The sequence below is a fragment of the Ambystoma mexicanum genome, chromosome 8, assembly GCF_040938575.1.
Source record: "Ambystoma mexicanum isolate Mex_15411 chromosome 8, UKY_AmexF1_1, whole genome shotgun sequence".
In the NCBI taxonomy this organism is placed as follows: Eukaryota; Metazoa; Chordata; class Amphibia; order Caudata; family Ambystomatidae; genus Ambystoma; species Ambystoma mexicanum.
This window is the reverse complement of record NC_090929.1, coordinates 1,396,745,119-1,396,770,208: the sequence shown is the minus strand read 5'-3', so window position 1 is coordinate 1,396,770,208 and position 25,090 is coordinate 1,396,745,119. Positions and strand designations below refer to the sequence as shown.

General features: G+C 48.4%; 1 protein-coding gene across 1 annotated transcript in view; it reads right to left on the bottom strand.

Moving 5' to 3' along the window:
* Positions 1-25,090, bottom strand: part of GOT1 (glutamic-oxaloacetic transaminase 1) — a 164,170-nt gene that overhangs the window by 112,613 nt on the left and 26,467 nt on the right. Inside the window, exons 2-4 of the mRNA XM_069611538.1 lie at positions 18,818-18,999; positions 18,116-18,239; positions 8,799-8,911 (exon numbers count right to left, since the gene is read on the bottom strand). Coding sequence (XP_069467639.1) covers positions 8,799-8,911; positions 18,116-18,239; positions 18,818-18,999 — 419 coding nt within the window. The remainder of the gene's footprint in view (positions 1-8,798; positions 8,912-18,115; positions 18,240-18,817; positions 19,000-25,090) is intronic.

Below are 25,090 nucleotides of genomic sequence, written 5' to 3'. Positions count from 1 at the left end.
CACGGCTCTACACAACGGAAAGCACAGAAACGATTTCCTGAATCCTGAGATCACCTCGAGAAGCTCGCTTTTCCCGGGCTTGACCCGGGAGGACAGAGCTCCCCTCGCGGCTCCCCATTACTAATGCAGAGGCCCTCAATGCAATTGCAAAATTGAAAGCAGGCTCGGCTCCCGGACAAGACGGCTACACCCCAGCATTCTACAAACATGTCCCCGTATTGGCCCAGTTCCTGGCAAAGCTCTTCAACAGTGTGCTGGACGGGGAGCCACCCAGGCTCCTTCATACAGGTACGAATCATAGTCCTTCCTAAGGAGGACAGGGACAAATTAAGCAGTGTATCATATAGGCCCATTTCGTTAATCAACGTGGATGCCAAGATCTACGCCAGCGTCCTAGCGGAAAGGCTGAACAACTTTCTGCCAAAACTCATCCACAGCGACCAGGTAGGTTTCATCCGAGGCAGATGGGGCAGATATTATACGCCTGACATACTTGCAGGACCGCTGAATGCTGCGGAGGACCCCATCTTGTTATCAGTCAACACTGAAAAGGCCTTCAACAGGGTCGAGATGGCTCAACTGAGCTATGGCGCTGTATCAGAACACCCGGGCCAAAGTCATAGTAAACTGGCTAGTATCCCCGGAATTCCGCTTGACCCAAGGGACCCAGCAGGGCTGTCCACCGTCACTGCTGATCTTTGCCCCGACATTGGAACCGTTGGCAGCATCCATACGTGCAGACGAGCGCATATGAGATATGCAGGTAGGGCTATGGAATTCAAACTGGCTCTGTGCGCAGATGACATCTTGGCATACATCACACGTCAAGCGTCAATCACTCCCTTTCTCGAAGCCTTATCAATATATGGCAACATGTCAGGAGTCAAAATTAACCTTGCAAAGACGCTAGCGCTGCCTGTGGCGAGCCTAAACAAAGACAAACAATGGGTCGCACAGGAGACCACTCTCTTTGCACCAGTCACTCTAGGTGAATGGCTCTGGGCCCCATACAGGAAATCTCCCATCCAGGTTCCGGCGACACCCGGTTCGCTCAGTCCTCTGTGTTAGGCAGAAACCTGTGCAGTTCCCTTTGGGAACACTGCAAAAGAATTAGGACTACAGGTGTTAGCAGTAAACCCACTTGGTAGCATTCTGTACCACCCAAATTTACCTGGTAGCTGTGGCTGAGCAGTCAGACTTCCCTCAAGAAGAGTTAGGCAGTATGCAAAGTATACACACTAGGCACTCAGACACAATAGCACAAGCAAACACTGACCAGAGCTTTGGTATCAAAGTATATAATTATTTATTTTAAAACAGACTGTTTGAAACACTCCAGCACTCTTATTTGTAAAACACTCTAAACACAGTTACTATTATGATATATACACCCCTTATTCCTTATCAGACAAGTCTTAGTTAACACCACTTATTTCCAGACAGAGGTGAGCGCTTAACTATAGATGGCACTCCAATAAGTTCATGAAAAAGGGAGGGAAAAAGGCAGAATATGTGAAGATACCCCACTCTAAGATTTAGGAACACTTTTAGCAAGGCAGAAGAGCAAAAGTCACTGGTGAGCCAAAGTCCATAGGCTGGGCCCACTCTTCGAGAGAGCAGAGCACAAATGCGCCCAAGATCACACAGTTACACTAGGCTTTGAAAGTCTTGCAGAGAGTTCGAAAAGAGTTTAGAGAGGCTCAGAAAAGTTTAGCCAGGGTGTCCCAGGCTAAAAAGCCGGGGGCTAAATCTACCCCGTACAGTCGGTGGCAAGGGAAGCCAGGCGGAACACGGTACCTTAAGTGGGAAGGATCCTCCAGCGGTGGCAGTTGTTCCTGGCAGCGGGTGCAAGTCTCGGCGTCGTCCAGAGGAAGAGAAGATCTCGACTTGGAGGAAAGATGAAGGTTGTTACACTGCCAGGGAAGAAACCAGCCGCTGAGTATTCCGATTAAAGGTATTACCCTTTATTTCACGGTCGTGGTAAAACGTGGTATTCCGGTTGCCGGGGTGCCTGGCACAGGCAAGGCGGCCACGAGATGCGTCGGGAAGGCGAAAAAACGGTGAAACTGGTTATCCCCACCAGTCAAAGGAAGAAGACTCTCCGGCGGGAGATCTCCTCTGTCATTGGGAAAAGTGGTGAGACGGTCCAGCAGGGCTCCATCGGTGGTGTTGTCGTGGCAGGTCGGCTCAGCTTCTCCTTTGACGGATTCTTAGGTCCTGTGACGACTTCTGAAGTTCCAGTCCCCAAAGCCCTGTTTATGCAGAAAACCCCCATTCACTCAGCCTAGCTGTCACTCAAACATGCTAAGTGGTGAGCCGGCGGGCTCACCACTTGGGCCAATCAGGACGGAGTGCGACTTGCGTTGCCTAGGCAACTCAGTCCAGGGTGCCTAAATCCCCCTCCACCCCTCCTAAGTACCCCAGACAGAGTGGCACCACTTTGGAGTGCTTCTGTGGAGAAGCCCGCCAAAAAGTGGAACAAAGGGCTCGACTTGGGTTGGAGTCACAGAAGAGAATACAAACGCCATTTTAGAACCGAGTTTTGGCAAAAAATACCAACCGGAGAATTAATAATAATTAAATAAACCGGCGGTATGTTCGAGGCTATCGTAATTAAATAAATAAAGATAGTAGCCTCGAACAATGGGAAAATCCCATAGAGAAATATTTGCGGTTGAATATAAAAAGTAGTATCCACTGCCACCAGCCAAAACTCGATCAGGGGGGACGGAGACGTGCCCCCTCGACTAACAGACCCCGGGGCAATCGAATTGCCCCAGCCAGTACGTCCACAATATGATGGTTTGTACTGGTGCTGTTCAGAATTCAAGACTAGTAAAGTCAATGGTGACTTTACATGCCCTGGGAGAGAGTAGTCAGTCCCAGGGTATGGAGTCTATACTGGGGGGTCACTATGACACCCCTGTGTTACTGCACTGAGGGTGCTGTGTAACACACATCACAAAAACACATGAAGCCCTATGGAGTAAAAGACCCCATAGCCCATTAAACACATCTAGAGTCAAAGGAACACACTCAAATCATGTCCAAGAGTGAGGGTAAAAGTGTCTCACTCTTGGCAGGAGAAAAAATTAAACCCCAAAAATCCAGCAAAGCTGCTGGGGGACTCACTAGGTTAGGAAATTCAGCCTAAACAGAGAATTCTCCCTAACACTCTGGCACATATGGAATACCACGGGCAACAGAAAGGGCATCACACCGTGGCCCTCCCGGCCCCCCACCCAGAGTTGAACCTGTCCCCCACCCCCCAATTAGGGAGAAGATCCTAGAACCCCAGATGTTTCAACCCCATTATGAGGTGGGCCTGGCCAGAGCAGGCCAGTTGTGGAGGGACAGCACCTTCCTGGGAAAACCAGACCAGGAAAGCGCTCTGGGGACAGTAAACATCCCCACCACTAACCTCCAATTGAAGGGATCAGTGCTGGGGACAAAGGTTATCCCACCTGCCAACCCCGTTTGAGCAGGTCCTTAATTCTTTCACAGATACATGGGTCTCATCTCCACCCTATATGAAACCCTTCACACTAGGGGCCATATTTCAGCTCGGAGCACTCAAAAAAGGTGGTCCTTGGACCTGCAACTCTCAGAGAGCATGGACATCTGGAAGTCCATCTACAAGGCGGTCTGGTCTTCTAATGTTGCAATGCAATATAAAATGCACAATGCCATGCTTCTATTTTGTTGGCACCTAAGCCCCCAGAGGCTCTCAAAACCCAACGTTAGCTCCCTGTGTTGACAAAGCTACTGAGAGAGACCAGCACCTATTGGCACATATGGTGTGACTGCCCACTAATAAGAAACTGCTGGAAAGAGGGGTTGTCCCGGATGCGGGACATCGATAAAAATTATAAGTTACTCACTGCAATGACTAACATACTCTTAGCCCTTAGTCCCCTTTCCTCCATACTGCATGGGCGTCCCTTCCTAGGGATGTGAGATAGAAGCTTTTTCACCAGAAACAAATCTACATCACCTTTAAAATTAGAGGGCGCAGGGATGCGGCCCAGCGAGCATGCACTACCCTGACTCCTCCCTCTGGCGCTACACCTCAGTCCCCATAGATGAGTCAACAATATCTTAACATTGCCCAATGATACCAGTTTTATTAGGGGGTAGGATGGTGGGATGTATGGAGGAAAGGGGAGTATGTTAGTCACTACAGTGAGCAACTTATAATTACTCTTCGGTCCCGTCCCCTTTCCTCCATACTGCATGGGCGATTACAACTGAGTGTAGCCCTACGGTGGGGAGGAGACCTTCCTTAAGCAAACAGGTTTCTGAGAACCGCCTGTCCGAAAGCCGCGTCTGATCTAGAGCCGGCGTCCAAACAGTAATGCTTGCAGAAAGCCAAAGTGGTGGCCCAGGTGGGCGCCCTGCTTACGACTTGCCACAAGACCTGCTTTTGGAATGCGATGGCCGTGGCCTTTGCTCTGACCACATGGGTGTGCATGTTAGCTGGAAGTGGCTTATGCTGTCTCTCATATGCTTCCATAACGGCCGAGACCATTCATCGTGCTATAGAGGCCTTGACCTACCGAAGGTGACAGTGCGCCCGACTTGAGGAAGCCCTTGGTCCTGTCCAAGTAGAATTTCAGAGCACGTCTGACATCCAGACAGTGCAGAACCCTCTGAGCCTCGTCCTTAGTTTCAGCAAAGAACCTAAGCAGCACTATTTCCTCATTTAAGTACCTTAGGTAGGAAAGCTTGTGAAAAGAAATATAGGGGTCTGAGGTGACTAGTGCCTGGATTTCGCTGACTCTGCGAGCCGAAGTGAGGCCCACTAGCAAGGCATCTTAATGGTGACCAGCCTGATGTCCACGGACGCGATTGGCTCAAATGGCTTGTGAGCCAGGGAGCCCAACACTATATTGTGGTTGCACACCGGGTGTGGCCTCTTGATGGGCGGGTAGAGTCTGGCGAGGCCCGTCAAATGTCTCTTGACTATCGGGTTGGACGAGGAAAATGCCTCTTCCTCTGAATTTCTGTAGGCTCCTATGGCCGCCAAATACGTGCAGCAAGTGTCCACCTGTACGCCAGAGTGTAAGGAGGGGGGGTCAATCTCCTTAGAGAGTCCGGCCAGTGACAGAACCTAGTCCACTTACTCCTATACTGGGTCCTGATAGCCTTGCTCCGGGCACCCTGGATGATTTCTAGGTTTGCCCTTTGAGAGGCTGAGGTGCCTTAGCGTGACCTGTTCAGGAACCACACTGCAAGGGCTAATTACTGTGGCGTGGGGGAGGAAAACCCTCCCCCCTGTTGCACCAGAAGATGTGCTAAACTCGTCGGAAGGTGAATGGGTGGTCTGTCCTAGAGCCCGAGCAGCTCCGAGAACCATGGCCCTGCTGACCACCATGGAGCCATTAGAATGTCGCTGAGGTGGCAAGACTCCTGTGAACCAGCAGTATGGGCGGGAAGGCGCATGCGGTCATGCCGGTCCACTGAATCTGAAATGCGTCACCCAGGGAGCCGGCCCTGCCCCTGCCAGGACACAAAGGGCCTCATTACAACTCAGGTGGTAAGGGGTTTACGGCAGCGTTAACAGCGCCGACCCTTACCGCCTGAGTACGAGGTCCCCTAGCGCCATGGTGCTTTTAACACCTGCTTTTAGCAGGTGTTAAAATCCATGGCGCTAAGGGACCATGGAGTTAATTACGCCACCGTAATTTACGGTGGCGTAATTAACGCCTTCCCCACTCCCATTATGCCCTATGGGGCAAAAATGGGAATGGGGAAGGGTAAATGGGGATTGGGGACTTACCGCCCCGCCTAGGTCGGAATGGGGCGGTAAGTCCGCCAACCACCATGGCGTAAACGTAGTTTACGCCATGGTGGTAAAGTCACGGCCCAGGCGGTAACTTACCGCCTGGGTCGTAATGAGGCCCAAACTGTTGGCACTTCTTGTTGTCCCAGGAGGCAAGGAGATCCACTTGGGGCGCCCCCACCTGCTGAAGATCTCCAGCAGCACCTGGTCATTTAATTGCCACTCGTAATTGTCCACTCCCAGTAAGCAGAGCGCTAGCCATATGGCCTTCAGTTTCAGCCTATTGATATGGTACTCATGCCTGGTCCAGACACCATGGACGCTGTGTTTGTCCAGAGTGGCTCCCCAGCCCTCTAGAGAGGAGTCTGTAGTGATAGTGACCTGCGGGGTCGGATGCCGTAAGGGCTTGCCCGCCCACAGGTTGCAGTCCCTGGACAACCATGCGAGGTCCAGGTGTAGAGAAGGAGGAATGCTGATCAGCTCTGCTTGAGAGGCACGCTACTGATTCCATGATGCTGCAAAGTGCAGCTGAATCCTCCTCATCTTTAGTCTCATGTGGGGAAATGCCAATAGGACCGCTGCCATGAGACCCAGTAGGTGTTGGTACCACCAGGCCGATGTCACTTCTCGGCTGAGGAAGTGAGCAGTGGCCCTCTTGATGGCCATGCCCTGAGGAGGGCCGCCACTGTATTCATGAGTCTGGTAAACACCCTTGGGCCGAGTTGAGGCCGAAGGGAAGTACCTTGTATTGGAAGTGGTAACCCATGATACTGAATCGTAGAAAAGAACGATGTGGCTGCCGAACCGGTGGGGTGGCAGGTGATATTGACTGAATGGCGTGAGGCTGCTGGGGCCGATGCGTATCCTGTCTAATTGGATGCAGAGGGAACCTGCCCTGCGCTAACAATAGAGAGTGTAGGCCACATACCTGGTTGATACCAGTCTCACCTTGACACTCGTTCCTCCACCTGTTCCGCTGTGGTATCCGGCAAGTGTCCATGTGATCAGGCGCAGTGGCCATTTTGGCGGGCTGCTTGCCACGTGCCGAAGTCGTGGTGCTCTGCCCATTGGGCCCAGCCTGCTCCAGGACTCTTGGCGGTGGAGGCCGAGTCCGACCCTGTGCTTAGGGTCTGGACCCGGTAGGCATGTCGCCCTCAGCGGATCCGGTGGTAGTGTTGGGTGTAGGCGCCCTCTCGGACATGTTGCCGGTACATGGGCGTAGCCCATCGGGTGAACACCCGGGAAAAGAACCTTCCGGTCCCTCAACACCGTCACGGGGAGGATCTACTGACCCCCTTGGCCTGTCGGCCGGTAGCTGAATTAGCCTTGGTACTCGTGCTGCTATGAGAACCTGAGAAGATCCTCCCGCTCGGGCGAGTCCTTGGAAAGGTGTCTCCCTTGCGGGGTGTGCTGGAAAAGAGTGGCCCCACCTTGGGCCTTGATCGATGCTTGACGAAGTCCTTCAGATCCTCTGGAGGCAACCTCTCGAGGAGCTCCCTCTACCTAGCCAGTCTGTTCTTCAGTGCACTCTAAGAAAGCGCATTGCACGCATTACAATCTTGCTAGCCGTGGTCAGGGCCAAGGCAGCTGAGGCAAAGGGCGTGGGGGTCTGACGTAGAAAAGAGCCCTTCGCAGGCTGGACACCTGCTGAACCCTGTTGAAGTCGACATGCGCCGGGGAGAAGCACGACGCCTGAGGACCTGAATGAAAAAAAACAAAAATAAGAATAAGTATCCGCGCATGGAATTACATGGCCGAAGCCAAACCCAGGAGCGCTGGTGAATTCGGCCTGTTCACCTCAACACGGAAAAGGGGACTGAGATGTGGCACCGGAGGGCGGAGTCAGAGTAGCGCATGCTCCCAGGGCCGCACCCCTGCACGCCTCTAAATTTAAAGGGGGGGGGAAGTAGGTTTTTTTTCTGGTGAAAAAGGTTCCGTCTCCCGTACCTAGGAAGGGACGCCGATGCAGTATGGTGGAAAGGCTGCAGGAGGTAAGAGCGTATATAAAGGTCCCCTCGGCCTTGTTGGTGCGGTTTGCTATCAGGGTTCTCTTTTTGCTCCCAGACATGCAGAGAAATCCCCTCCTAGCAGCTAGTGTCTGCATCACCATTCAATGGAAAAGGAACTGACCTCCAACCAAATAACACAAAATTTATGAGATGAATGCCTCACGGCAACCCTGCAGGAATCGCATATACACATTGAGATGCAATGGCAGGCATTCACAAAATATTACTACACACATCCAGGGTGCATACACCGTAAAACACTCACATCTGCCAACCAACCACATCCCACACCTCTAAAACAACAGATGCCCTGTCCACAGAACCCACAATCTTTCTACATGAACACTTCAGCGCTCGCCCACCACGTTTCTGCTTTCACCAACTCCGGTAGGAGAGAGAGCGCTCAGGGGGAGTGACAGGGAGGGGGGACACGGGACGGAAGAAGGTCTACATATTACTGGAAGTGTTAAACGCTATACGATGTTGGTAGCAATGGTTAGGTTATAGGGGCCATCATAGCCCCGGCTCTTGTTAGATTGATCATCTGTATCATATATACGAGCCACAAACCTGGCTAACTAAACGGCTGTATCTTGACATTCTACACCCCTTTCAACAAGAAACAATATTTTCAACAAAAAAAAAAAAATCAAAATGATCCACATGCTTTCATTTACTACTTAAAAAGGCGTGTATAACTTTTTGTTGCGAATCGTAATCGTGATACTTTTACTGCTTTAGTGTTAACGATTCAGAAAGCGCACAAAATAAATTGAAGAAAATTACACCCCCCTGCAGCGAAAATCAAAAGTCGCCACTCATGCTATCTCCTACCTCTCCTTGCCCATTTACTGACTGCAAGATATACGTCAAATTATATTTGCGTGCCAGGTCACAACATGAGTTTTTTTTTCCTATTCCCAATTTTCCCCATTCCCATTACTGTTCTACCCAAAAAAGTTTTAAAAAATCCAACAATGGACAATTTTTCATTTGCAGGAACTCACCTCCATATCCTGCAGTAGGCCTTGGAGATCAAGACCTCTATTGGCAGCATCCCAGTAACGGTACGCCCGGATGTCTTTGAACCCGGCATCAATGAAGACAGCATTATGGTTTTCTTTAAGAAATTAGAAACAGACAATCGCACAGATAAGTACTTGCCACCAACAATACAGTTAAAGTATTCAAGACAGTAGGCAACATGAAGATTAAGCACAAAGGGGCAGTGTAGCATTACATGATCAAGAACAGCAGAGCCTCCAACTTAATTAGCAGAAATACAAACCTGCTGAATACAGGAATTCATTATAGGACGGTGCCCACTATGCATCTTCAATTCAACAAAGCGTTACATTTTATGTTCATGCGGTAAATGAGGCTTTCAGTTGAACCACTAAATCGCAGACACACGCATACATGAGAGCATAGTCATTTGTCCAACTTCAATATTAAACAAAATCACTGTACATGGGGATAAAAGAGGTTGCCGCAGTTCCTAAACAGTGCGACTAAGACATCAGCAATTAATTAATGAACCAGGGGTGCCAAGTAAAAATAATGGGAACAATGAATAGGGACAAAAAGAGCATCATGAATAGTAGGTACAGGCGAACAAGACAAGTACTCAAGTGTACTGTATGGATAATGTATATACAGTGCAGGGGAAAAGACCGGACAAGGGGTCCAAAGGATGAAGTGGATGGGGACCGACATTCAAGGGCGGGAATATGGTGTTTCAGTGCCGATTTGAACGTAAGGATGGTGGAAGTGTTTTGGAATGCTGGGGGGTAGTAATTTCTGCTGAAGGAGAGCTTTATTTTATTTATTGAACATTTGTAAGGCGCCTATACAGCAGAAAGTGTTTCCAGGTGCCACAAGGGAAGGGGGTGCGGTGGGGGGCGGGGGGAAACAGCGTAGCATAACCAACAATAAACGGTACTACTAGGTCTTGTGACATTCGGGTTGTGCGAGCGCAGTAAGCAGAGAGTGCAGTAAGCAGCGAGTGCAGGGGGGGGCAGGGAGAGGTAGGAGGGAGAGGGCCCCAGGGGCTGGTAAGTGCTAGGGGAGCAAGGAGGGCAAGTGCACTAGGGGACAGGATGAGGGTCCACTAGTGCAAGGGGGGGGCTCCGTAGTCTAGTCAGGGAAGGGTGCCGCCGGGCAAGTATTGGTAAGAGGGTGCTGAGGCAGACTGGTCGAGGGAGGACCTGTATGACTCGGAAGGGACCAGAAAGCAGCAGCATGGGGACATTAGCGGGGAAGAGGTAAGGAGTAGGAGAAAATGAAGGTCTTAAGGAGATCCGGCTCAAGCCTGAGAGGGGCGGGGAGGTCATTCCAGAGGGAGGCTTCTAGAGAAATATCTACCCCCCCCACTCTCCGCTTGGAAAAACATCTGACCTGCAGAGAGCTAGGGGACTGAAGGACTCTAGCAGGGAGATATTTAGAGAGAAAGTTGGATGTATCGCGGTCCCAGGCCCCAGAAAGCCTTTTGGATGATACAGAGAGACTTGAATTTGATCCTTGAAGCCACAGGGAGCCAGTGGAGAGTTTTAGGGCTGGACTGATGCAGTCCCTAGGCTTGAGGCCAAGGATATGCCTTGCAGTCCTATTCTGGATTAGTTGGCGAGGGTGGAGGGAGAAAAGAGGCAGAATGAGGAAGCGGCTGTTAAATTAGTTCAGCACGGAGACAACCAGAGCTCTAGAGACATTGAGTTTCTGGGGCAAGTTGAGAAAGGGAGAACACCTCTGAGGAGCTGAAGCTGAAGCTGAAAGTGAGCCTTCTTGGCAACGTCAGCGATATGAGGCGAGAAGGAGAGAGAGGAGTCAAAGATGATACCCAGGTTTTTTCCCCTCACAAGAGGGTGGGGGGAGGGGGCCAAAGGAGGGTGGCCAGAGAGTAGGGGGGCGGGAGGGGAGCAAGGGGGAGGGGAAATTGGAGTTCCAATGAGAAGGATCTCTGTCTTACTTGCATTAAGACATAGATCGTTAGCAGCACACCATGCCTGAATAGTAGTCAGACAATCAGGAATGAGAGGAGGGAAGCTTAAAGGACAACTGAGTGTCATCCGCATAACACTGGAAATGAGGAGAGAAGGTAGAGTTCAGGTGACCAAGAGGGGCAAGGTAAATGTTGAAGAGCCACAGCGGGAGTATAGAGACCTGAGGGATGCCGCAAATAGAGAGGTAGAGGAGAGTAAAGGGCCCAGTCGAACCTGGGAGGGCTGATTCGAAAGGAAAGAGGTCAGCCAAGCCAGTGCATTGTCCGTGATGCCCAGAGTATCACAGAGTCGATTTAAGAGGGTGGCGTGATTGACAGTGTTGAAGGCAGAGGACAGATCAAGGAGAATGAGAACAGAGGGAGAGTTGGAGTGGAGGTTCTAGAGCAGGTCGTCACAGGTGTTCAGAAGAGCCGTTTCTGTGCTTCTGGCTGCTATGAAGCCAGACTGATGGTCGTGGAGACGGCTAACAGATTCAGTGTGGTGGATTAATTGGGAGATGACCAACTTCTTGAAGAGTTTGGCCAAGAAGGGAGTAGTGAAATAGGGCGATAGTTAGCCGGGCTGGAACGCGGTCACCAGATGCCTTTTTTTAGGATGGGGTGCACAAGGGAGTGCTTATGGGAAGGAGCCAGTGGCAAAAGAGTGATTGCAGAACTCAGTCAAAGAGTGAGGCTGGCAATATTGTCCTTGAAAGTTCTGGACAAACAGGGGAGAGAGAGAGACAGAGAGACAGAGAGACAGAGAGACAGAGAGACAGAGAGACAGAGAGACAGAGAGACAGAGAGACAGAGAGACAGAGAGACAGAGAGACAGATATATATATATATATATATATATATATGTGAAGGTGGACGAGGGAGGGGAGTGGAGAGAGTGAGGACAGGATGTCCTGAGTTTTGTTTGCAAAGTGGGAGGCCAAAGCCATGCAGAGGGCCTGGGAAGGAAGAGAGGATTGGCAAGTTACTTGCAGATTTTAAAAAGGTCAGCCATGTTAGCGCTGGTCCCAGAGATGCAGGCTTGGATATGGGCCCACTTCTTGGCCCGGATGGAGAGTCTGTACTGCCTTTGGAGCAGGTGACAGGCCAGTTTGTCAGAGGATGCCCGAAAAGCCAACCACTTCCGTTCTGCAACTCTACACTTGCTTTTCAGCGAGGCTAGGTCGGAATCATACCAACTGTTGCACTTGGAGGCAGGTTTCATGCAGATCCTCATGGCAGGGGAAAGGATGTCAAGGGTGTTGGAGATGGAGAGGTGAAGGTTAGCAGGGACTGAGTCACAGTGAGAGTCGAGAGCCCAGTAGGGAGATAGGGTACTAAAAGAGATGGCATAGGCAGCTACTGACAATCGCTTCATTGGTGGGATGACGGAGAAGGTGGCTGGCAGTGCAGACGGAGGCTCAGCGAGGGAGCCAAGGAGCTCCACGTGAGGAGAGAGAAGAGAATGATCAGATCAAGAGAGGTGTACTGAGAGGGTTGGAGAGAGAGCCGGCAGCTGAGCTGAGCGCATCAAGAGTGTGTCCGGCTGAGTGAGTCAGTGTAAAGACTGGAACAGGGGGGGGGGTAGGGGTTATCTATAATCCTGCCCTCTATATGGCAGAGTAGAAGCACAGAGCACCCTAGCCAAGATTCTCTTTTGTTGGTAGCAATGGACGAGCAAGCAAGGCTTAGCTCTCAGGAGGTAATACGGGCTGGTTCTTAAGTACAATGTAGTCCTGAAGCCCCCACAAAGGCGTGTCCACACACTATGTTAGGTGATAAAACAGTTCTTTATATAAATAAAGTGCAATATATATACACACACACACAATAAATAACACACTTTGTACTCTAGCAATTCTAATATGGTAAATATGTACAATGTCTATGTGGTACCACAGTTCACGCTTTACTCATTTAAAATGCACCAACTGCTGACAGTTCAAATGGCATACAAACCAAACAGTAATTTGTATCTGCATCAGACTTAGGGAGGAAGACCAGTTCTTTGTGAGGACCCCCCCCTCACCCCCGCACCTGGGCAACCTGGATATAAAGTGTATTAACAATCCCAGTCCATATAAGTTTAAGATAGTTTTGTTTCCTGCTAAAAATGTTCTACTACACCAATGTACCTGGTTTAGTACAGTTCTTCGACAGTTCTTCGACGGATCCCTCTTGAGTGGACTCCCTTTAAAGCAGGAGCCACGGGTCGTAGAGATTCCTACAAAGAAATGTGAACATTTTTGTCGAGGGAGCAGCTTCGAACTTCGCAGTGCTCGTCGACGATCGGTCGTGGACGTCCTGTGAAGATGAGGCGTGCGGCGCACCTCGATGGATGAATAAAATAGGCCCAGCAAGGTCGTCAGTGTTCGGCGTCGGATCAGGATTCTCCTGAGTTTGTCGAAGACCTCGACTTTCTCTGGCGTGACAAAGAGGTCGACGGTGATGGCAAGGGAGTTCTTGATTTCAAAGTGTCTTAGGCTCCAGTCGTCGGCAGCACAGCGTCAAGCTGTCCCCACTTCTGGGCAACACGACTCGACGGGCTTCCAGCGGTTACGGCAAACCTCCAAACCCTAGTCGACGATGAGGGACTTTGATGTCCGGGTGCTTCACTTCAGGTTCTTGGCAGACCCTGGTCGGCAGCCTTTCGAGGACTGACTTGGAGGGCGCCCTGAAGAAGATCAGCATTGCATGTTCCCTCGTAGCTCGGGAAGAGGTCTCCTAGCCAGGGCCTCTCTTGGATCAGTTCTTGGAGACACGACAGCTTTCGGATTGCGTCGAAACGAAGCAGGAGCAAAGCCTTCTTCTTCCAGCTGGGCTTAAAGGTTAAGGATCAAGTTTTGACTTCAGCTTCAGAACAATTTTGATAAGTGAGAGATCCCCAGATATACTGTTCTGTCGCTGATTCACACTGCGGAGCCAAGCTCAGGCAGCCAATCATTCAAAAGGGCATTCAGCAGGCAGGCAGGCAACCAATCAGGCTCACAGTGCATTCAGGCCATTCTCTTCCATCCAGACACTCACAACAAGGAATGTGGATTGGGGCAAGCACCCAGCCTTTCAGCACACCACACTGCATTCACTGACAGGGCTGTCTCCTTCATTGTGTCACACACCAGAACCCAGACACCCATAACATGAAATGCATATTGGTCACACACTCCATCCACACAGGTCCCGCCCGAAGGGTGTACCCGCAACATACAGTCATTGGGAAGGCTACAGCCAGTTTGGCCTGGACTTCCCCACGTTACCATATATGGCACTACCACCCAACAGCCAGTCAGAGGAAGGGACAGTCAGGGCTTCCCAGGACTTTGGGAAAACGTTAACAGGCAATAGAAACCAAGAGGCCACAGGGGCCATCTTGTCTCCTATCAAGAATCCATCGATTCCTATAGCAGGGCCCGGTATTCCACAAACAGGTGCCCAAAAACATACACTAGGGGTACAGGGTTGAACCCCCACCCAGGGGTGCCATAAGGGTATCCCAAGGGTCTGTTCACCACAACCAAAAAGAGGAAGAGCTGCACTGCCAGGAGTCCCACATGGACTCCTGTGCAGGAAACAACACGGAACACACATAAGGGAGTACAGGACAAGGACATGGAGCCCTGTCCCTCCAGTGCATTTCCAGCATCAGTCTGAACGAATGGTGAGGGAGAAATTGAATGAATGGTGAGGGAGAAATTCAAAGGTTGTGGAAGGGTAGGGCTGCATAAGGGGAATCGAGATGAATATTGAAGTCTCTGAGGAGGATAAGCGCAGAGATAGAGTTCAGGAGAGAAGAGGTGAGGTTGGCCCACTCAGATCGGAAGAGGGAGACTGACCCAGGGTTCCTATAGATGGTAGCGAGAGTGATCGATGGGGTAGGAGACATGCAAAGCTTGCAGACAAGACATTCAAAAGAGTAGGACTGAATTGGTAGGATAGAAGCAGGCATCCATTCAGGAAAAAAGGTTCACTAAGCCTCCAGGCTTGGAGGATGTTGTAGCCCTCAGGAAGAAAAGCGTCAGCTTGATGGGCTTAAGGACGAAACAGTACTCGGCAGAGGGGAGGAGTGCAGGGAACCAAAAGATTGAGTGAGGCGCTACTGAGAAGAGTGAGAGACGGGGAGTAAGGAGTCAGTGTTGATTTGGAGACAAGCAGTCACAATTTATAGAGGACAGCAGTTCTGCGTAGAAAGCCATGTAGCTTGCAGTCTGCCAGCCAAGGTGGGGGAGGTTTGCGAGACTGTAGGTGGCGAAATTTAGAATTGTGTTATGGAGGGGAGAATGAACAGAGTTGGTGGTCAAGAAGTACAGTAGTCAAGACAACTGAATACAAGGAGTTTGGAGATTGGAGTTTGGTTGAGTGGAACGGGAGCATGGCAGATCGTCTTGATATTCAGTAGGATGAGGCCAGCTGCAGTAGCAGTGGTATAAATTGGTGGATTTTAGGATTGCTGTCAAAGAGGTTTTGAGGGATGGGGAGAGACTATTCGAGAGGGGACTGTTGGGAGGAGGTAAAGAGCAACATTGGCAGGGAGATAGAGGACTTCTGTCATTGACGTGGACCATACAACATCAAAGTACCATCCACTCATGAATGGCTAAGAAGCAGTTGGAGATTTGAAAAGTGAGATCAGGGGAGACGGGAAAGATTCAGATATCTTCACCGAAAATTCAGTAGAAGCTAAGGGAGGGGAAACATTCATTCAGAGAGGATGGGCATGCAGTAAACTTGAAATATAGCCACTGGGAGAAGGGTGCAGTCGGAGTAGCGAGTTCCATGCGTGGACAAAATCAATCCGATATACTGGAAGAGACCCAGGCTAAAGTTGTTAGTTGTATTTCTAGATCAGACATTGTTGGGTGCCAGTGTGGAAAGCAGCAGAGGGGGCATGAAGAATGAGGACAGCCGAGGGTTTGGAGCGGGGGGAGGTTGTTAGGAAACTTCAACAGATTAGTAGAGTCTGGTAGAGGCTGTTCCCTTGGAGTAAAGGCTACAAAGGCCAGATTGAACAGTATGTTCATCCAGAATTCATATTTTGTGAAACCTCAACTTGTTTGCTTTTTCCCCCACTGTCTTTTTTTGGGTGTGGGCTCTCCTTTTGGTGGCTAGATTGTCTTCTCCTGGAGTCCCCCTAGCAAAGGTATATACTATTGGTTTGCCCCAAAGGCGTCCATTCCCAGGTGTGCCTCTCAAGCGCCCCACTTTTGCTCGAGTGATTTTATCACCGCAACATGGGTATTAGAGAGTAGGCTGGTGGCAGTTAGACTTTAGTTTGGCTTCAACAAGGGTGCAAGTTATTTTACTGCTTCAGTAGCCCAATGTACCTTTCAGATAGCCTATGGGGTACCAGTGTTTTTTTAATTTAATTTTTCTAATCCTGCTCCCTGCCAATTTGTGTCATGGCTTTCCTTTGTTTTGGTAATAGAAACATGGGCTTAACATGGCCATTCTGACCATGTGTGCTCTTCCAGAGCCCACAATGACAGCCGCCATGTTGATCCTAACTGGTTTAGGCCAATTTAGGTCCCTGGACTTTCCCTCTAATTTCATGTGGGGTTGGATCAGGCTAAGTGTCTGTTCCACTGACCAAACGTTATGGTTTGTCATCAGATTCCTCAGCCCCTTTTTTGTTCATTGGCTGGATGTTCTTTGGCCAACCCCTTTGTGCAAGGGTATTTAGGCTTTGTCCTGCCCAGTTGCACCTTCCTGCTGCTTAGCTTTAACTTGGAGGTGGCAAGACGGCTGACCTGCTGAAGTATTTTCCCCACCAGGTCCATCCTAAAATTGACTGTCGCTTCTGCCCCTGGACATTTCTCCCCCCCCCCCATGAACCCCATAGGGCCTCAGTGAGCTCAGGGCCAAGTTTCATACTTTAAAATCACACTTCCAGTGATTTTATATTAATTTGTTAAGCCATACATTGCATTTCTATTAAGGTGAATGCACTTGAATCACTAACTATTTCTGGTAACAATGTGTATATTTTTCCCTAAATGTTCAAGGATGGCAATGGCTACGAAAATGTTTTATTGATTCTTGGAAGCCTTTGGCAAGGTTTCACAACTGTTCCATTTCCCTAGGGCAATAATGTATTATTATATGTGACTGTGCATTAAAACGTATATAATGTCCAGGAAGTCAGATTGTGAATTCATGTTGTAGGCCTTATGGATTTTTAAAACTTATTTTTCCTGTAAAGTAGTGTTTCCCTTTTAGCACCAAGATGCCTCTGGGCGGATGTTGCGCTACATAAATGCCCCTAACAGAACATAAGATTTTATCCCACACCTACAACATGTGTTAGGTGCTGACCACTAGATCTAGGGCCTTCCACACATACAAGGGCTGGGTTGGGTCTTTAGGATACTGTACATTATTGTGCAGGCCCAAAGGGAACTGGACTGCTTGCTAGCTTGTATAGTTCCCTGGTTCGCCAAACATACTGCTATTTTATGCTGGGGCTCACCCCTGGTAGAGGACCCTCATATAGACATTGGGTTAGGAGAGCCCTTGCATAGACTTTACTGTTTTTATAATATGTTTAGTATATTTTAATACTGTGCACCACTGCATTTGTACTTATTTGACCTGATAGTTTTATATGTGCTACTTACATATTATATGAGTGGTGTGTTTTCTATGTATACGTGTATAGACTAATTGTACCTTTGTATCAGCCTACTACTCCTAACAGAGTTAAGCCTTCTTGCTCGGACCACGTTACCTGCAAGAAGAGGTTTTGTTTCCCTTTCTTATCAGGCGTTAGCCACCCCCCCCCAAAGTCATTGGTGGGGGGGGGGGGTTGAGATGAGGAGGTAGAGTGAGGGAAAGGGGAGTGAGGCTAGCATGGACTAGAGTGTAGTCAAGGGTTTGAAGAGGTGGGCTAGGAAAGATGATCAGTTTGGTGAAGTAGCTCGCTAGTGCTACATAAGGAGGGGGGTAATCAAGGTGTAGGTGCAGCCATGTACAGTAAGGATTGAAGGGGGTTTAAGCATACCATGAAAACACACATTGCATTGAATAGATATAACCCACTCATGAATTTCTGTCTGAAGAAAATGGTGTTTCAGTTTATCAGAATAGAAAGTCATAAAATGTCACACGTGTCCTGGTAAACAATTTGTTACAATTCCATTAAACGCAATTTTCGGGCCAATTGAATCAAACCAGAAACAGTGTCCAAAACTTGCTATTAAAAAGAATGTTGCATTAAAGTGAAATCAAATCTTCACACTACAAGGTTCCTGCAACATTCAGCATAATGTCCTACCAAATCCGCTTGGGCAGCTTCCAAAGAAATAGTAACACCTGTACCAGATCGATATCCACAGAACATTTGTTTAGAGTTCTTACCCCAGGACGGAGAAGAGATGTATATCGGGGTTGACGTGTTGTTGTTTCCATTGTACCAGCGTCCTAGAAATTCAGCACCTATACGTAGTGCTCCAGTGCCACCCAATGACTGGACACCACCCACCTAGAACAGAGTAAGGGAAAGGAGCAGGAACCACCTATTAGAAGTTCTGCATTCACATTTTATACTGCCCACATTCGAATGATACAGATGCCCTTGTATTCATTTTTAGGTTACATGCTTCCATAGCAAATATTTCAAAATAACAAAACTATAGGAATATTTTCTTCCACATTCAGATTTTGTTCTATAGATGCATATTTCTATGTGGAGTTCATGTAAAAGAAATGTTTGGTCATCAATTGAGGAAGTCAAGTATACTTGCACAGTGTAGATTATGATTTCAACAAAAAATATATTGCACCAACAAAATGTCTAACTCCCTGTATGAGCCGATCTATGTCTTAGTCCTTCTACAGCCAGCAAGTTAAGTGCTTGTCCCAGACATTTGTGTTTCGCCTTCAGGTCACAGGCTTAGGTCCTGGCATAATCGACTGAGTCCTTCATTCTTACAAGGTTGATAAATCAAGTACCATTGAACTGGGCAATGGCACACATTTGAGCACTTCGAAAAAGGAGGATTCAAGAAAGAAGTGCTATATTTAAAAAGGTTTCCTTATTTATAATTATTATAAACTTACCCGATTTTCCTTGATGGCTGGGCTGGCCTCTCCAAGTGCAATTTTAGAGGCACTGGATCTGAATTCAGGAAGTCCCAGGATTGGCAAATACTCATGATTCAAACTGGCATCGTTCACAATTTTTTGCTCTACTTTCTTCACTACTGGCAGGACCCAGGGCTGCGAGTCATCTGTCCGATAAGCTACAAAGAAACAAAAAAAACACTGGTTACTAGAGAGTTCCAAAATCTCCAAGTTGCAGACAAAACCAAAATGAGAAGCGGTGGTACTAAAGCCATGTCATAGACCCTCAGCTTGATTTATTCTTACTCCCTAGGGATAGACAAAGGCAAATCTGAAGTATAGAATATTCCACCTACCTGAATTTTGATACCTCGGAAACATCTACTTGGCATTCAGAAAACGTCTACCATAAACAAAATCTTCAACGTAGAGAGACGCACACGCTTGTTCAGCGGAGCACAAACTGGAATTCTACTTATAAATAGATTAGGAAAAGTGTGGTGGTGTAAACGTAGATGGGTGCACTATGACCTTAACCTTATGTTGTGGGAGGTAATCCCAAACACCTCCCTAGTCAATTTATAAAAAAAAAAGTTGGTTTGAAAAAGTGCAAAGTCCATAGTTCTGAAGCGATTTAATGGTGCTTTTGATCACAACAGTCACATGTTTCGACACTAGGTCGTCCTCAAGGCAACTACTTCTGGTTGTTGGTATACCTAAATGCTGGTGCTTCAGTAAATCACATGTGCCTGGCACTTTCTTTTGTATCTATTTATAAATAGCCTGATCTCTTACTCGGTCTAGTGTGAATGCATTCTTATAAGAATGCTGCATTTAAAAACACTACAGCTGCTAGTGAGGAATAACATGGGTACACAAAGCCACAGTTACCGAAGACCACCTTACTGGGAAGGGCAAGGATAGAGATGCATCTTGTGTACGGTCAGCCCAAGGGATTTTTATGTAATTAGCACAAAATGGAGGGAAAAAATATCTTTGGTAAACGCATACAGCACAGAAACCCCCGGGGCAGGTTCAATCCGGGAAAACCCGATCTGAAACACATGACCAGCACTTTGGGGGTCAGGGAGGAGGGAGACAGAGCTTAAGCTGCTTGTCGTAGGAAAATCGAAGCAGCTAGAGCACTGGGTGATGTAATTACAGGGCAGTCAGCTAATCCAGCAGTCACACAGGGTCGAGGGGAAATGGCCCTGAGCCAGTGTACCAGTGTCATGGCCACCCATTCGCATCAGCAGGTGGCTATAGGAAAGGGACACTGGACAAAGCTGCATTCCTGGAAGGACCAACCAGAGGGTTAGTCGCTGTGTTCCTGGGAGGTGGCCAGCCTTCAGAGTATCCACCACAGGACCTATGAAGGCCATCCTCTAGCAGGTTTTGTGCGAATGCCTCCTTTCCCAACAGAAGCAGGGTGTTTCATGTCCCATTCTCAATGGTGCCGACCAATGGCAGTGTAGGTCAGCACAAATGTTATTTTACCAATTGCTAATTGTTCCGGGGTGGGCTGAGAAGATGTGGCGCGACTTGGGGAGGTGATGTGTTGGGATACTGTTTAACAGTTTGCTCCAATCGTCTTTCACTAACATACGTCCAGCACTAAAGATATGACGTGGACTAGTCAATGACATTTCTGGGAAACATTGAAAATGTGAACATACTATACTGCAAGCGTTTCAAAGTTTCAACCATTGCGTTTTAATGGTATGAAACTAATTTTTGCAGTGCATTCAGATGTCAGCGCTCATCAACCATATCCATTCCACTGTTCTGTTTGATTTGTGCCTGCCCAGCTGTAATAAAAATGCAGTGCTTCTGTAAATGCAGACCTGTAAACGTAGGCCCACCTCTACCTCGATCATTGCTAATTTAAAATGGAATTGTTGTGCCCACGGTTGGATGCACTAGTGACATTCTACACCTACTCCTTTATTCACATCAGCGACCCTCCCCTCACCCCCCACGTCCTTACAGGTCCAAATCTGCTGCCCCTCTCCAATCAACCATTACGCTACCTTGCCTATTTGTCAACCTTCTTCCTCAGTTTTCCTCACCAACCACCTCATCTCATCACCCTACATATCTTTAATGTTCACTGCAAGGCATTTGTTTTAAAAAATTGATTAGCAGAGCTTGCCAATTAAAATTTTCTTGATGGCATTAGCAATGTCGTACTAATAGTTTCAATGTCACCAGAAGTTATTTGTACCCAAGACATAAAATGAGCAACATTACAGCATTTTTGTGTAGCGCTGAAGCAAGAAATTAGTGAGATGAGCCAGGTCTTGCAAATTCTTTAAAATTCTGTTAGACCTGCAGGTCGAGTAACTTAGTTTACCTACTCGATCTAAGAGAAATGCACTTGTCCAATGGCAATGGATGACAAAAAATGTAAATGTGCATCCTGTAATATAGTGCATGTCACCACAAACCCTCTTTGTTTGGCCACCCATTCACAGTGAAACGTATTTGACGTTTACGGCAAACAAAGTATATTTTAAATAAAGTTTCAAACATCCCCTGCAAATGGTACTCGCCCTTCATAAAATCTACTCCACTTTGTGAGTGGGGGAGTAGACAGAGAGCCCTAGATGAGTGTCTGTAAAACATAAAAGGTTAGCTGCAGGAATGGACGCAAATAGATAAATATGATCAAAAGACTCTGAAAACAGTTTGGCCAGCTCTCTCCCGTAGGTGCTAATAATTCAATCATAATCCTAGAGCAAAGCAATCTCTGAAGGCTAACTACAGTGTATGGCATTGCAGTAGATCTGCAGATGAGCAAACTGGATTGATCTATTGATCACTACTTTGCGTAAACATCTAGTTACAGGGTTCAAAATTGAGATTCGATGAGCAGGAGCTAAAACCAGCTCCTGAGTGTTGGGCATCACCCTGTAGGCAGGAGATGCCTCGGGGGAACCAGGAGCTACCAGAGATGCTCCTTTAACTCTTTGTCCAGATGTGTTCCAATTCTTCTTTATTAACATTCTCAAATACTCAAAGTTAATGTCACATTTAAAGGTTTGGAAGGCACCAGATGGCCCTAGGAGCCAGAAGTAGCTCCTGGTAACTGTTTTCTTCTACTGTGCTAGAAGCAGGAGCTACATAGCTGCAGGCTCCCCTCAATTTTGAACCCTGTAGTTAGATGTGTGTATTAATTATGCAAGAGGAAAGAAAGTGACTAAGCAAAGTGGATGGCTTAGCAGGCAGAGAACTGGGCAAACTAGGTGGAATATTATAGTTTGTAGTCATCTCACTTTCAGAGTAGCCGATATACAGAAACATGGTGATAAGATAAAATGTTAAGGAGTATGGAATATGGGCAGGACAAAGACTGATATGCAGGGATATCTCTCCACTGTGAAAGGGACAGTGAGCTAAAGACTTGTTAGAGTCTCTCCAAGGGGCCATCCACCCAAGAACAGGTCACTGGGCTCTGTTCCTACTGGTAGAGGGACTCCCAGAACCCCCCCTCGTTTCCTATGTTAACTGTGGCCTATGGGTGAAAAATACCAACAGTGAACAGTGAAGCTGGGAGACCTAGCATCCTACGAAGCTGGTGAGGGTGCGCTTGGCCTACTATTTGGCGACACCTTCGTCAAGGAAATTAATAAATTTGTAGGGACTACACAGCGCTCGAGAAAGCCCAGTCCTCCATAACAAAAGTTTTTCCCAGTCAGGTTTTTGCAGGGGCCGGCCGTTATAGAGGTCGATCGTCCGGCTGCTACAACTCCAACAGGAGACCTCAGGGCCCGAGAGCCCAGTACTGGGAATCCCGGCAACAAGTTTCCCAATAGAAGTAGAGGTTTCAGGGGACGCCAAGGCAGAGGTTACTACAGGCAGAACAACCCCACACGTGAGAGAAAAGTCAGTTATATATCCTCCAGTGGGTGGGAGAACCCTGATTTTCATGCACAATTGGCGCAAGCTTTCATCAGACTCTTGGGTGCTGCAGACAGCGCAGGGATTCCACCTAGATTTCATTGCAGAGCCAGAGCAGCTGGCAGCCCCGCATCGCATGCATAGCCCTTTAGCAGAAAAGAGGCTTCTAGATGCAGAGATTCGTGACCTTGTGCACAAACAAGCCATACAGAGAGCCCAACCCCACTGTACAGGTTTCCTCAGCAACATATTCCTGGTTCATCGAAAGGGCAAGGTACGTCCAGTTATCAACCTGAAAGAGTTAAACAGCTCGCTGATATACAGACATTTCAAGATGGAGGGAATCCATCTGCTCTCAGACCTCTTCAGGAAAAATGATTAGCTAGCGCGTCTAGACCTGAAAGACGCCTACCTCACAATACCCATAGCTCTGCAATTTCGAACTTACTTACAGTTCGAGAGGGAGATTTGGCAATTCCTTTCGGGCTCACCCCGGCCCCCTGGGCATTTACCAAGCTTTTGAGGCCACTAGCGACAGCCCTGAGGAGCCAAGGTATTCGGATGATCATCTACCTAGAAGACATCCCATTCATGGCGGAGGACAAAGATTGCAGAGCCAGATACAATATGCAACATCTCTCATATCGGGACTAGGATTTCTAGTCAGCGCACAGAAATCAGTACCGACTCCATCCAGAAGGATAGAATTTCTAGGCTTTACTATAGACACCAGGAAGGCCACATTGGAGCTCCCGACCGCCAAGATAAGAGCGATAAAGAAAGACCTGAGGACAGCTCTGAGGAAAACGGTTATATCGCTTCGGAATCTAGCCAGGATAGTTGGACTACTCGCAGCCTCCATCCAGGCGATCTTCCCCGGCCCCTTACATTATCGAGCCCTCCAGAGGCTCAAGATCAAGTATTTACAGAAGTGCTAGAGGTACCATCGGTTAGTACCGTTGGACGGAGAGAGCAGAACAGAACTTAGATGGTGGCTCCACAATATGGAGGCTTGGAACGGCGACACCATTTTTGGAGACCCAGAGCTCACCATAGAATCAGACGCCAGCAGATCAGAATGGGGAGCCATGTGCGGACACACTGAAACGGGGGGGGAAAAAAAAAAAAAAAAAAAAAAAAAAAAAAAATTGTACCAGGAAGAGCTTGCCCTGCACATCAACTGCCTAGAACTCCTAGCGGGTTCTTTCGCAGTCGGAGCTTTCACGAAAGACAGGGTGAAATGCTGCATCCCCTTATGGATGGACAACATATCAGCGGTCAGGTATATCAACAAGCTAGGAGGCACGAGATCAAAGATGCTAGCAGAACTAGCAAAGGACTTCTGGCACTCCTGTTTAGAGAGAGAGAGAGAGAGAGAGAGAGAGAGAGATAGAAGTAAGGGCCCAATATCTTCCGGGAGTGAGGAATACAGTAGCGGACTGGAACTCCCGATACTTAGTACATTCCAGCGACTGGACTCTACACTGCTCAGTTTTCAGCAAGGTAAGGCAGAGATGGGGACCCCTACATACAAATCTCTTCGCCTCCAGGTTGAATGCGCAATTACCCAGTTACCTCAGCTGGAGACTGGACCCAGGAGCGATAGGCAGGGACGCTTTCCTGCACTGCTGGGGGGGGGGGGTGTCACACACATTACACCTTTACTCCCCTTCGCGATGCTGGCAAGGGCACTAGCCAAAGTGCGCAGAGACAGAGCGGAAGAGGTCGCAATGACACCGGAATGGAGATCGCAAGCTTGGTTTCCAGTTCCCCAGAGGATTTCTCACAGGCACGATCTTCTCCTAGATCCAGCAGGAGCTCCTCACCCGCTGATTCAGGACCAGACGCTAACCCTCTTAGCCTGCAGAGTTTCAGGCGCAGATGGTGCGTGTCGGGACTTTCAGAGGAAGCTACAGAGCTTATCAAGGTGTCATGGGCCCCTTCCACTATCCAGAGCTATAATTCTGCATGGCAAGCCTGGGATTCATGGTGCAGGGGGGGGGGGGGGGGGAGTTTTTCTCCCGTTTCAGCCCCTATAGTTCAGGTGGTGAACTTTTTAGCATCTCTGACCTCTGAGGAGAAAGCCTTCAGAACTGTAGGAGTGTACAGATCGGCCATTTCAGCAGGACACGATTTAGTAGACTGAGTGCCAGTAGGTGAGCATCCAGCAGTAATCAGACTACTAAAAAGGGATAAAAGTAAGCAAGCCGCCAAAGCAGAGGTACTCATCCCTATGGGACGTTAATAAGATACTCTATCTATTCGAACAATGGCCCACAAATCACCTTTTGGCAAAGAGTCAGCTCTCAGGGAAGCTGGCTACATTGCTATGTCTGGTATCATGTAGGAGAGTGTCAGATGTCAGAGCAC